At 40.6% G+C, this 13694-nt stretch overlaps 1 protein-coding gene across 5 annotated transcripts in view; it reads right to left on the bottom strand.

The window, feature by feature from the left end:
• Nucleotides 1–13628, bottom strand: part of LOC145458784 (obscurin-like) — a 71404-nt gene extending 57776 nt beyond the window's left edge. For all 5 annotated transcript variants that reach the window (XM_080337269.1, XM_080337270.1, XM_080337267.1 and 2 more), the window contains exons 1-13: nt 13469–13628; nt 9159–9264; nt 7515–7663; nt 7328–7456; nt 7199–7242; nt 7054–7117; nt 6734–6801; nt 4920–4998; nt 4780–4862; nt 4524–4724; nt 4379–4464; nt 3924–4321; nt 1603–1686 (exon numbers count right to left, since the gene is read on the bottom strand). In XM_080337269.1, the coding sequence (XP_080193395.1) occupies nt 1603–1686; nt 3924–4321; nt 4379–4464; nt 4524–4724; nt 4780–4862; nt 4920–4998; nt 6734–6801; nt 7054–7117; nt 7199–7242; nt 7328–7456; nt 7515–7663; nt 9159–9264; nt 13469–13592 (1615 nt within the window). In that variant the 5' untranslated portion in view covers nt 13593–13628. The remainder of the gene's footprint in view (nt 1–1602; nt 1687–3923; nt 4322–4378; nt 4465–4523; nt 4725–4779; nt 4863–4919; nt 4999–6733; nt 6802–7053; nt 7118–7198; nt 7243–7327; nt 7457–7514; nt 7664–9158; nt 9265–13468) is intronic.
• Between the last annotated feature and the right edge of the window lie 66 nt (nt 13629–13694).

Genomic DNA, 13694 nt, shown 5'->3' on the forward strand with positions numbered 1-13694 from the left:
CCTAATAAACCTTGCAATATTGTAAGTTGTCATCAGTTCAGTTCAGTTTATTATTGGAAGTTCATCATTTCAAAACACATGACTGCGATACAATGAAAAGATAGGAAGGTGTTGAAACGACTTGGAGTTGTCTATGAGATCAGACACCCACCTGGGCCTAGGCCAGGGGCGGGCAACATACGGCCCGCGGGCCGGATCCAGGTGGGACGGGATTTTGTCCGGCCCGCGGACATTTTCCCGACTTACATGATAATTTGGCCCGTGGCTCCAGTCTACCGAGATTCCCACTTCTTGCTTCAACGTCAAATTTTAGTGACTGTATGCAAGACCGTGACTGCCACACCCCAAACCCCCGAATTGGGGGGAGCGGAGCTCGAAAGGGGCCAAAAATATTTCGCGAATTTTACCGAATTATGAAGTATTTCTTTAGAAATTTATGCAACTTTTTCGCGCTGCACACGATTTAATGTTGACAATTACCTTCGTTATTGGGTACCTTTCCCCCAACAAAAATACGCATGATTTATAGAAATGGAGTCTTTGGCATTGGCCATTACCGCGCCACGACGCACCTAGACATATGAAGTTATAGGCCATGCTGCAACATGCGACTCTGAGAAGTGTGCCAGATCGATCAGCAGTGAGAAGACCTTGGCTGAAAAGGACTGCCCTTGTGCTGACCAAAAACTTCGATATATATATATATATATATAACTATAAAATATAAGTTTAAATGTCCATTGGCGCCTAAATGGCTGGCGCCGAATGTTCCTGTCCTGGCGCTCTGACCCCCATAACACAAGTGCAATAAAGCAGAGAAAAATTATATTAGCCAGTAAAGATCAACGTCTGGCGAAACGAGAGAGTAGCTCAGGACGCAACAATGCTGTCTGGCGAAATGAGAGAGTGACTCAAGAGAAAAAGAGCCAGACAGCATTGTTGCGTCCCAATGCCAATCTCCATAACAATGAAAAATTCGAGGCTGATTGTGGGAGTTCCAGGGCCACGAGCGGTATAAAATTTCTATTTTCGTAATCAGTGCAGAGTCAGCTTTCGATTGACACCCGCTTTACCAAATTTAATGCTCGGCAAGCCAGTCAAAAATGACCGTCAAATTGCCTGTAGGCAAATGGAAATTGTGACGTGAATCAATTTCACTGAGGCGTGAGATTTGCCTGTGTCGACACCATATAGGACACTATGATAACATGCTAAGTGTCATCATTCTAAATAATTTTTGGCCCTAATTTTGATGCACGTGCACTGGTAGCTACGAAATACCAATAATGTGGAACTTGACTATTCTTCGAAGTAACGCTGAAATGCCTGTCTCGGCCGTCTGAGTCCCCAGTCATATGACTCGGTCGAGTCATGTCGAGTCAATACACAAATGAACTGAAGTCGAATCAAGTCATTTTCAGTATTTGAGAAATTGACTTCAGTCAAGTCACCGAAACATCGCCCCTCGAAAGGTTTTTTGTCTGAAAATGATATGATGACAAATCCTTTTTGTGATGGGACAATCGTTACATTAATACTGGGAAGTGGCAACGAATTACATGTGGAACGAAGAGTATGCAAAAGTAACCGGTTATTTTATACCTGTATGAGTTCGTATGTGATACGTCAAAGCATCCCTTCGGCGAAATTTCCTTCCGCACGTATCACACTTGAATGGTATTTGGTCTGAAAAAGTTCGGGATGAGAGGACTCGGCTCTTGGTATTTTTTTCATATAAATAACCTACGACAACAGTGTTCATCCTGCGACTGCATGGCCGTGAACAAGTAATTTAATGATCATGTTTTGGAGTCGTGCGTCATTTCATAGAACTGTGTTGTGTACAATTGTTGTCTGTGCATACGCCCGTCAAATCGTAGCATACTAATAATAAAAATGCATTATTTTTTATGTGTGAGGCTTGGCTTGCGAGATGCCACTAAAACTCAAATGTTGGTCACGGTTTAAAAATTTTAAGAACCCCTGCTTTAAGGTTATTGAACTATGAAATTCCAAGTTGGATTGAGCTAAAGATAGTGAGAATCATGAAGTAGCAGGCTCCAATGTGCCTACTGCCTACTCTCCTTGATAGTTTTGTAGCTTATTTTCCAAACCATCAGGCAGCATTAGAACAAACAGCCCTCCAACGAACTAGAGTCTCGGAGACCTGTGTCATACTCGTAAAAAGGATTTATGCCAGAAAGCAAAGCATATTTCACTTGCGGTAAATACGCTGTTTTTTTAATAGGAGAGCTGGATGGTTCTTATAAAGACCACCGGACCATCAAAGCACTAGAGGTTCTGGTACAAAACCCAACAACTTCATTAACCGAAAACGATTTGGGTGCACTATAGTTGAAATAAACGGTGGAAAAGAGTTGTCTTTTTAATGACACACTTGATGGCCTAAACCGGTAGCCCACTTTTTGCACATCTGAACAAAATTGTGTTAAGTATCTTCATTTTCATTTAACAATTTTCGGTTGGTTTGTGCGCATGAAATATTTTCGATGCACTGTCTGCCTTTATGCATGACCATGACCATGCAACAAACAACTGATTTTCCGCTCAATTCGGAAAAAGCTGTTTCTTTGCATAATTTGACCAAAAGTGAGCAGAACCAAAGTGTATTTAAAAATTATTTGCTGAATAATACCTGCAATACCAGAATACAATCGAAAATGCATAAGAATAAAGTGATGACAGAGTAATAAATACGTTGCAGCTTTGGCCTGTCTAAATTTAAACTGGAATTGATTCGTCGTGTTTTACGAAGGTAAGTTACAGCTTTACCAGTGTGAAATCGGCTAATTCTTGATTTCTAATATTTGAGATTGCAAATACTTTTATCAAATCAAAACTAATGAGCAGGTCAAAAACGTTAGAAGCTACTAGTCTACACGCTTGCTCATTTAGATTGATATGTCAGAATCTTGTGGCCCCAATTATCGGAATGAGAAAATTAGGATTGTAAGTACTATTGCCTTTCTGTACACAACCCTGTATATATCAATATTGGCAGAGTAGAATTCATTAGCCCACTTCCTCCAATTCGTAAGATGTCACCCATGACGACACTACTTCAGCGACACCCCGTATCACATCATTTTATCACAACTTGAAGGTAAAATTGAAATAAATTTGAAGTCACTATGTGTGAGTCGGTTCCCACACATTCACACGCAGTATTATAGAGCTGAAAATCTTTGAAGTCCGGAAACTATAAGGCACCACTGCCCGAAATATACCCGGACATGATAGCTCAGAAGCAAGCCATCTTATTATTCAGAATCAGGATAACAAAATTCACAAATCCCAGTATATTTCCTGATGTGGCCAGGTTTGTCTCAGTTTTTTGCTGTGCGAAGTTACCATTCTCGAATTGCAATGAAATGTGATCATAGCTGGTAAGATTATAGTAAAATGACAGGGGTTCACAACAATGTTCATGTCCATACAGCAGAACCTACCAAGGTTCATTTGCAAAAACGAATCTGTGAATTAACACGGCTTGCATGCCGAACCCTGACATGAAATTAAGGTGCACATCATCCCAAGTAATTAGTTAAAATCGGATCAATTAGCTTTCTGAGACGCAGATGTTACTATTTGGAAAACCGCCAACTTCCTACATAAGAGAAGTTTGAAAACATGATTGTAAGCAAGCGACCACAAATCAGTTTGCTTATATTGTATCAACAACAATACGATAAGTTTTGTTGAGATAATGATGTGATAAATTGATACTGATTTTTTTAAATATGTTGACATTGTGTGTCGGAGTCAGTGCTAGCATAATCTGCACATTTTCTTCTGTAAGCACTTAGCAGCACTCGCAGACTTTGCTGACCCCAATACGCAACCCCAAAATGTGGCATATAAAAGTGCAGGAGAGCACAAAAAAATAATAATCACAACCTAACCTGCTGGAGTCATCTGAAGAACAGGTTGTGTGGTCAACTCCTCATCTTTTGCAACCACCGTATGGCCTTGCATGGCAAAATCAGAATAAGACTTTTCCTCAGATTGTCGTCTTGGAGAACAGGAGTTATCCTTCACGTCAGCATGATCAGATTTTAGATTGTCTAGTATTTCAGTCCCGTATCCTTGTTGATCTCTTGAAACTGGTTCCGATATAGCACTCTCGTTAGAGGTTGCGGGACAGAATTTTTGCTTCAACGATCCCTGTATACCGAGCTGTGACGCAAATTGACTGCCGTACCAAACAAACATCTCGGTATTTGGCTTAATATCGCAGAATGACCGGTAATAAATCTCCCCTCGGTATTGAAAAGCAACGAGATTTTGTTCTTCCTGATACCTAACATATGACAGCTGGATTGAAAGTCAAGTCATTGAATCCCTTAATCATTCTAACCTTGCACAATTGATGAACCTCATCCAATTGCTTTTCGAAGCATCACTGCCGTCAATGTAGTGGGATAGTTTAGATTTCTTATAGACCTGATGCATAAAATAGTGTGCCTGATTCAGTTGCTACTGTAGCTGGAGTAAGTCTTTACCTCCCAAGAATATCCCCCGCTGCAGACTTTCATCAAATGCTTGACATCATACCTCCCAACAATACAGCCTTCGTAAGGCCCAAATACTGTATTCTTTGGAACAGCAACATCAGCCCACACTCCGTAGCCTGCGTTGTAGACTGACGATGGGTCAATACTCAGTCCCGGTGGGCAGGTACGTCTCGCATAGTCGTGAGAACCCTGTTAGAATGAGTCTGGATTTCACTAGTTACATTGAAATTTGCTGGCTATGCACCTCCTTTGCATCAGAATCCTTCATTATCGTCAGAGGATGATCGGGACAATCGTCAAGGAACGATTTCTGGCAATCTTCACAATCTGAATAAATCCACTTACACTAATCGCAGCCTCAGTGTCAGCTCGCAGAGCACTTACAGACAAAATGGTCATCTTCAGGCAGGTACGGCTCCGCATAAGGTATATTTCGAGTCCCTCTGGTTCTATATCTGGAAACCTGATATTTGGCAAACATTAAGAGCTGACAAGAAATAAATGGAAGCAGTGACAGACTAGCGAAGCTGCAAGACTCATGTTACAGTTTCAAAGTTATGAGAAAAGAAAGTGCTGTATATTTTCAAATCATCACTCATTGAACAATTTATTTGCAATCGTACATGGTCGATGTGAGTTTGGAATGTGTTCATGTCCCTAGACCAGACCTGGGCAAAGTGCGGCCAGCTGACCTATTCTGAGCGGCCCGCGAACTGTTACTCGGAATACAAAACATAAAACCTACATTTGAATGTTTCAGCATGGACTAAAACCATAGAGCGTTTACTGAACCAGAAATTCGTTTACTTTAAAGCCTGTGCAATAATATACCGCTGTTACGTAGCAAAGTATGCCATAACAATTAAAGTCACACTTTCTACATGGTTTAGTTCAAACCTTGTTATTGTCACATTACACGCTCCATGGTCAGTGCCTCTGATTGTTAAGTGATACGTTTCCGAATCCATAGTTGGTAAAACAAGTCACTCAGTGTTCATGATTACTATGAGTTATCATTGCCCATAAAGAATTAACTAGCATGTCATAAAAATAAAACCGAAAGTTGAAACTTGAAGGTTTGTAGCACCAAATTATTTGTTTACTGAAAGGAGTCAGGACACAGACACCTGCCCTAGGGAGAGCTAATTTCAGAACTTCAAGCGTTGCGTTTAAAGAGAGTTTGAAATGTATCATGTTTAACATCGTTTCGAATTATGGAGGCAAATAAATATTATTTTTGTCAACCCTTTTCCCGCGGGTGGATCATATATGATCCATGCACAGTTTTTCACAAACACGCTTCAATCACTTAACGACATCTTGCGTTGTAGTGGTCATAAACGGTTACAGTTATCGTCTATAAATAGCTATTGTCGATACGCATACGACGAGCTATATATAACCCGTTGCCTTATCACATAACCTGTTCAAAATGCAGATTGAATACAGAAAAACGTTTCCTGCAAAATACAATCTGTAGCTCAGGACGCCTGAATGAACGCTAATCATATAATCCCTTATACCTTCCGTTCTACACGTCGTAAGCAGACACAGTTGTCGTTTTAGAGTAGTTGTTGATCGCAAGAAGTTCATTGAATCCATAATATTGGATATTAGTGGGATAGTTGGTGTGAAATGAAGCAGTATTCTGTTACGTGAAAAATGTTGCGCACGTGTGAGCATTGCCCCATCGCATTGCCGCATAAGGCCATATACATTCACTTATGATTGCCTTATACAGTTGAATGTCACACACATAGTTAGATGCAGTCCATAACACTTCAACTAGATCAGTATCACGGAGGTTGGTCTTATAAAAGTTACCCGACGCCAGTGCTAAACACTGCAGAAATGGATGTGTAAGTTACGTAAGTATGGTACTCGCGTATGTAATAACAACATCATACAGACAGTTGAATCATCCGTTTTAGATGTTATACGAAGTTACTGTAGACTTCAATGAATAGATGTTGATCATATGCCAATCAATATCAAATTGATCATCCCTGGCGCTACTAGACTACTATAGTAAGCATGTGGTTATCTAGTTATGTTGTTAGTTTGAAAACAGTGGAGTAACAGGTATGCAACTTATATAATCGCCAGTGCCGCCTTAACAGGGATAGCTGTCACTTTTGCAAAATTCGTGTGTTCCTGACATTCTTAACTCAAAATGAAACCAGAAGAGAATGACAGACCTCTTTGAAAGCTTCAAACTTTGGTTTCTCATCAACAACAATTCTCTGGGGTTCCGTGGGTTTCAGTACTGCAATGTAAAGCATTTTCAGGCATTAACAGTCACTAAAGTATCAGTTGAATCATACTCTATACTGGGGCATAATTTGGATAATGCTTGAGCGTCGGTCACTGATGTCCAGTGTTTGAGACATTGACACTAGTTTCAGGGGATTATTCAATTCACTGAATAAGAATACAAAAAAGAGGAATTTTGAATCTCATATGACCCAGCATGGAGTATTGCAACCAGCCTAGAATTAAAATATCTCAATGATGAAACCTTTCTTTCTTTTCATCTTCTGGCAAACAATCCGCTTCCCCGACTCCCGTTCTTCACAATATTTCTACGAAATGCACATTTTCAGAACACAACATGCATTTAGTGACAAATTAGCTAAGCTATTTTCAAGGTGTCCATCCCTTACCGCGATAAAGGACATGCGGGCCGCAGTTTCATCCCCCGATAACCCTGAAAAGACATGGTAATCTCTGTTAGTAGGTTCCTTGTTGGATAAACTTATTTTATTTGTGAAACGATTTCAGTAAGCACAAACCTCTCAGTAAAGTTGGATAACGGCTCGATTCCGCGTCTGAGTCAGAATCGGATGCTTCGAGTGGATGAGAGATTTGTCGCGGGAGACCGATTTTCTCGCGAATAATGTCTTCATGAGGAAGCGGTAGATCTAAACCACAGTTGCTCTGCATGGTATTTCTATCAGCCAATAAAGAAGAAACACGTACCTAATCGTAAAGCAAGAGTGAGCTTGTTTTCAATCCTAGAAATTCGCTTCTGATCAAATCGACACAACGATTCAAACTCTCCTGGCTTAAAAAGCTTTCTCAGGTTGACACGTTGGGCTGATGATAGCAGAAGGTCACCAAAATCCAATCTGGAAACGGCAAGCGACAATTTATAACTGAAGATTATTGAAATCTTATATGCATCGTATCTAATCTGTCTTCAGGAGTGTTAGGCACTTTAGGAATGATTGACAATCTGTAGCAAATAGCAGGCAAAGAGCTACTGGACTACGTTTGCTTCGCAAAAATCAGTCATCCTGGTAAAAACAACATCTAAAGTGGGAATAGAGGATAGCTGCAGTATCTCAACTATTCCTTTCCAAATGTGCCTAAAACTGGGAATCGGGAAATGAAAAATTGAAAAAAAAATTTCAATTTTTCTGTCGACCCCACGAAATTGTTGAGCTGTCTTCAAAGACCATGCAAAACAAATTTGAGTCAATTCCAACTAGTAGAAGCGGAGATATTTGAGTTTTTCTTTGATAATCCTCGGAATATGACCGATCAAGGATAATCCGAGAATTTCCGAAAATCCGAAAATTTGAAATTTTTTTTTTTAAATTTTTCATTATAAACTAAAAATTTTAATTGGATCTGCGGAGCCTTATACTTGATAGAATAGAACCGAATTTGGTGAGCAGCGTTTTTCAGGGTAAACTGACAATTTAATGCCTGAATGGCTGGAATCCAGAAGCAAAAGTTATTTTTGAACAGCCCTAGCATACAGGGCGCGTAAAGTAATTTTTTAGTTTCTTTCCTTTCTCTTCTCTTCTCTCTTTTGCTCGTCGCGTAAAGAGCCTTACGCGTAATGGTTAAGCGTCCAGCTTCTTGATAGGTAGGTCTTGGGTTCGATCCCCGGCCGGATCAGACCAAAGACCTGATTAGTAACACTGGTATCCATGACTTACCTGCTTGGCACTCATGCATTACTGGGATAGCATGGAGGGGTGGTGCAAGACTTAGAAAGTCATTAATGGCTATATCTGCACCTTCCTTGTCCAGCGGCATATGCACATAATGCACTCATGGTATGCATATGTACAGATCGTGTGTATGTATATCATGAGTCGGTGTATATGCCGCAAAAAACATCGAGGACAAAAATAAACTACGTCCTTTCCTTTACGCGGAGAGAGCAATTCGTACGAGCGTATTGTTGACTTGCCGATCTCAACTGTGAAAATTGATACCCACAAGGGATTGCAAAAGGCTCAGCTGACGCTCGGCAGCAACAACATGCGGAACAGTGCTAAATTTATTCTCGCTTTTCGTTCAGCGATGACGTAATCTCTCGTTTTGGCCAATTTAGTGAGAGAGTGAGAATCGTACGCGCGTACGTTTTACGCAAATGTGCACTACGCTTAAAATCTATCTTCAGCACAGTTGAGCACTTTACGAATGATTGACCATTTGCAACAATTACCATGCAAATGATCACGGCATTATTGGGCTACGTTTGCTTTGCAAAAACAGTCATCCTGCTTAATGTAACATATATAGCAGAATATAGATCAGAGCTGCAGTTTCTCAACTACCTACTTCTTCGTAAAGGTTACAAAATATAAAGGAATCTGGAAAATCTACTTATTGAATTCTTCAACTATATCGCCATCTTCTGATTCCAAGTCCGAACTGGATGTGTCATCGCTGCTCGAGCTATCTTCACTGCAGCTGGATGATTCAGCTTTGTCTGAAAACGGAAAAAGGAGGAAGCTGATCAAAAACACTTCTAAGAGACTTTGAGTTGGCTTTATCAAGTGTATGCCCTCACCAGACATGGGGTGATTACTTCATGAATGTAATCGATTGCGATTACGATTACTTCTGAATATCGCGATTACGATTACGATTACAGCAAAATCAGGAAGTAGTCGATTACGATTACGATTACATTGGAAAAGTAATCACGATTACTCACGATTACATTTATTTTGCTTCTTAAAATTTTATTTGAACACATATTGGAAGACAAAATAATGATTTTGATGTAAAGGCCTCATGAGAAAACAACTTTATTTTTGAATGAGACGTCATCAGGTCATCTTTGGTTACGTCATAATACACCCATTGCTCAATTATACAGCTAATGATTTGTTGCATCTAAAGATTTGCATTCTAACCAGGGCCGTAAGCAAACCTTCCAAGAGGGTGGGGGCGAAGGGCGAGCTCGAATTAACCTAAATTATTGAGTATTTTCGAGATGTTGATAATTTTAAAAAAATTATTCGCACTTCGCGATTTAATGTCGCTAAATATCTTGATTTTGGAATGCATATACCTCTCCCCCTCAAGAAAAAATATGCATACTTTATAGAACTAAGCATTTCGGTGCCGGCCATTACCGCGCCACGATACACCGGGACATATTCAGTTTTTGCGCGCTACCAAAAAGAGACCTTGGCCGAAACAATGCGTATGTGTCCATTTTCCATAACCACGCTGGATGGGCGCGACGAATAACCCTGTCCTACCGATCTGAGCCCCACAATACAAGTGTCACCCGGGACACATCAGATGAAAATACGCCCGTAAAAATGACAATTTCTGTGGGCGTCTCACGAAAGATTTTCTTCAGTTTACTTTAGTCGGCTACGTTTGGGCGACTCCAATAACTTTTGACAATAACAGGCGTGTGGTCACGAATTGGGCTCGCCCGAAGACATTATAATTATGAATTGCGTGTCCTAAATTTTCGTTAACACCATATCCCCAAGCTCGACCGGTATGACCACGGGGCTGAGAGAGGATCAAAAATGAAAAGTAATGTATGGAATTACCATGCAATACTATAGACGAAATTTAGTCATGAACTTGAAATATTTTTGGCACTTGGTGCGACTTGAAAGCAAATGCACAGCGAATCTACATTATACATCGCATCAAAACATGTCATTCAGTTGTGGCTAAAAGCCCGGTCATAAAAGAAGGTAACAGATGAACTTCGCACGTCAGAATTTTGACTGATCATCCTGGGGGCGAGACTAATGTTTCGGGTACGAAGTGTTGTTTCGATCCTGATTCTAGCTTTAACCCACGCTAGCATGGTTTATAAGTGGATGACTATGGTGGCTGATCCAAATGTTCAGTAACGAATTGCGAAGTAACGATTAATCCCCGTTTCAAGTAGGGCCATGATAATAAGACAAAGTGAACATAAAATTCGGCCTACAATAAAGATATCGATATTGAGTCATTTATATTTAATTCTTTGATGCTGTTGCCGTCATGTTCAATTAGATGAGTACAAAATTTCAAATCTCCGTCCGATGTACCTAAATGGGCCTATACTGCTCGACGCTCGTCAACCAGCAAGAGTCAAACTGCTTTATAACTAAGCGTAACTAAACATCAATACATACGATACGATTTAAAGCTAGGCTAAGTTGTGATTATTATTCTGCTGCGAGATAGTGGCATCTAATTGCATTGATAACCTGGTATGAGGCATGGTGGATGTTCTTACAATCACTCAACACATGTACAAATTGTACATCGAATACCTATCTATTTACTACGCGTGGACAATACGTTGCGCAATTACGAGCAAAGCGAATAGGCTACTAGTGATGTGACATAATAATGGGCAGTAGCGTCTGAAAATCAGACGTATGAGTAATGGCATATTATCGCACTCCTCATTTTTCAAGAATGCTCACTGTGCAGTTCATGTCATAGTCCTTGTACTAATAAAAAGTAATCGTTTTTTCACGAAGAAATCGATTAGATATGTGAAATAGTCGATTACGATTACGATTACTTTGGATTTTTTTCGAATGTAATCGATTGCGATTACTCGAAAATGCTGTAATCGTCGTAATCGATTACGATTACTAATCACGATTACCCCATGTCTGGCCCTCACAATGGCGAACATGAGTCTGAGAAAACCTCAACGGTCAAAGTATCCTGACTAGAATAAGACTGCCTACAAGACAACAAATATAGCCACTGATTTAATCATACATAATGGTGAGTGCTGACTCCTGAAGATCAGCTCGCATACAAGTTCGCCTTTCAAAACTAGCTAGAGGGCTTTTTTTCTGAGGAATGTGTCTAAAGAAGATGTCGAGGGGTGAAGCAAACCGAAGTCAGTAACAGACCTTTAACATCGCCACAGAAATACCCCCCAGTTACGAACAGGTTGATTTACTGAGGTATAAGAGGACAGCGCTGAGCAACACACCATCCTGATAACACACACGTCGCACATATAATCTGTGGTTCTATTATTTCCATCCACTCAATATACATAAGAGATGATATTCTTTTTCGCCTGCACTATCGATATGCTTTGACGACAGAGATGAGATACAGCCTTTTTAGAGAGGTCATCCAGTCTACACCCCGTTTTTTTTTTCGCCTCCATGCTATCCCTGATTGTTGAGCGCCTAGCATGATAGGCTCGGATACCAGTTTCCGATTCTTTGGTCTGATCCGGCTGGGGATCAAACCAACGTCCGATCAAGAAGCCGGATCACCATTACACTATCTTGCTCGTAAGTACAATAAAAGTGAGACCTAGGCAGCTTTCACACTTCATTTCACGTCAATTTACGAATGAATATAGTGGTGTCTTCAAAAATCTAGGCCTCCAATGCCGCACTGTTAAGACTATCTGTGTAAATCTTGCGAGTTAGCTTCAGGTTGGTTCATTGTTATTATATTTTTGTTAAAGCGTGAAGGATTTTGTTAATCACAGCATTCAAACATGCAGACATGTCACAATTGCTCCGACAAAATCCTTCAAGGGTCACGGGAAACATGGCTCATCTTTTATGAGACATTGTATGGCGTCAGAATTGTTGTAATCAAGGTTCGGAGTCACAAGTCAATCTCACTTTTATAGTTTTGACCCGAGTCAAGTCCAGTCATTCTCAATTCACCACCGAGTCAAGTCCAACTGTCCAAGTCAGTCAGTACAGAGTCATAGTATTTTGACTCGAGTCCGAGTGAGACATTGTGTTCACTGTTCAGTTTTAAAATCAATCAGCTTGAATTCACTTTTTTCAACTGTTCTCGAGTGATATAGAATGGCCCGCATTCATAATATCATAATTTTCCTTTATCCTAGGAGCTTCTGGCCTTACTTTCCAAGTATCAGGACTGATAGACGAATACCAATCATGTGGTGACTTTCCTATTCTTTGAAGTTACAATGAAATGTCTGTCTTAGCCGGCCTAATCTTGAGTCATGCACAAGTCGAGTCATTACATAAATTGACTCGAGTAGAGTCAAGTCATATTACGCATTTGAAAAAATGACTCGAGTCACCAAAAAATCATGACTCAAGTCGAGTCATGAGTTGAGTAATTACAACCCCGAGCTGCACAGAAGTTGGAACATATACCGTAGCCTACAGCAGGCTGTCAAAATCAACTTGGGTCATGCATGATGCCGTCTGGGAGCAGGTGAGAAGCAGCGCAAACCGCAAGCGTATTGGCCCTTGTTGCGCAACCGATTGGGCATTCACACTCTCAATCTTGTGCGCACATGCTCCTGAGCTGCTCCGGCGGCATAGTTGCATCACAATACCATACGGTAATGTAATATTCGAGGCTCATTTTGGGGGGTTCCAGAGCAAATTGCCTTTGGCCAAATGAAAAGTGTGACGTAGACCAATTTCACTGAGCCTCATTTCATATTTGCTTGTGTCAACCCCATATAGGACACTGTCGTTTAACACTCACTGATGTACAGAATGAAAAACTGTACCGGTATGTCATGCTTACCACTTCTTGCTTACAATATCAGAGGGCTCGCTAGATTATAATAACTGTCAGTAAAGATTGTCAACGATTTCAGTATGACATGCCATATTATTTCGAGAAAACAACGTCGCAAACCTACAGGCCGACCTTATCGAGATCGAGATGGCAAGAGAGGTGTGACTTACCTTTAACGTCTAGTTCATTATATTTTACATCAGCGCCATGCAGCGTGGAGCTTGGCACCATGTTTGTTGGGATATTTTCGCCCACTTCAGATGGTTTCAAAGGTGGCAGGCTGGCACCACACATAACTATTTCGTAATTCCCGAGCAATCATGATTTCCAGAGAATGATTCGTTACGCTTTCCGACCTCGAATTATTGATTGTGACGTAGAATGCTACTAAGCTGC

This window comes from Botryllus schlosseri, chromosome 16 (genome assembly GCF_051294905.1).
Source record: "Botryllus schlosseri isolate E-star chromosome 16, Bs_hap1, whole genome shotgun sequence".
Lineage (NCBI taxonomy): Eukaryota > Metazoa > Chordata > Ascidiacea > Stolidobranchia > Styelidae > Botryllus > Botryllus schlosseri.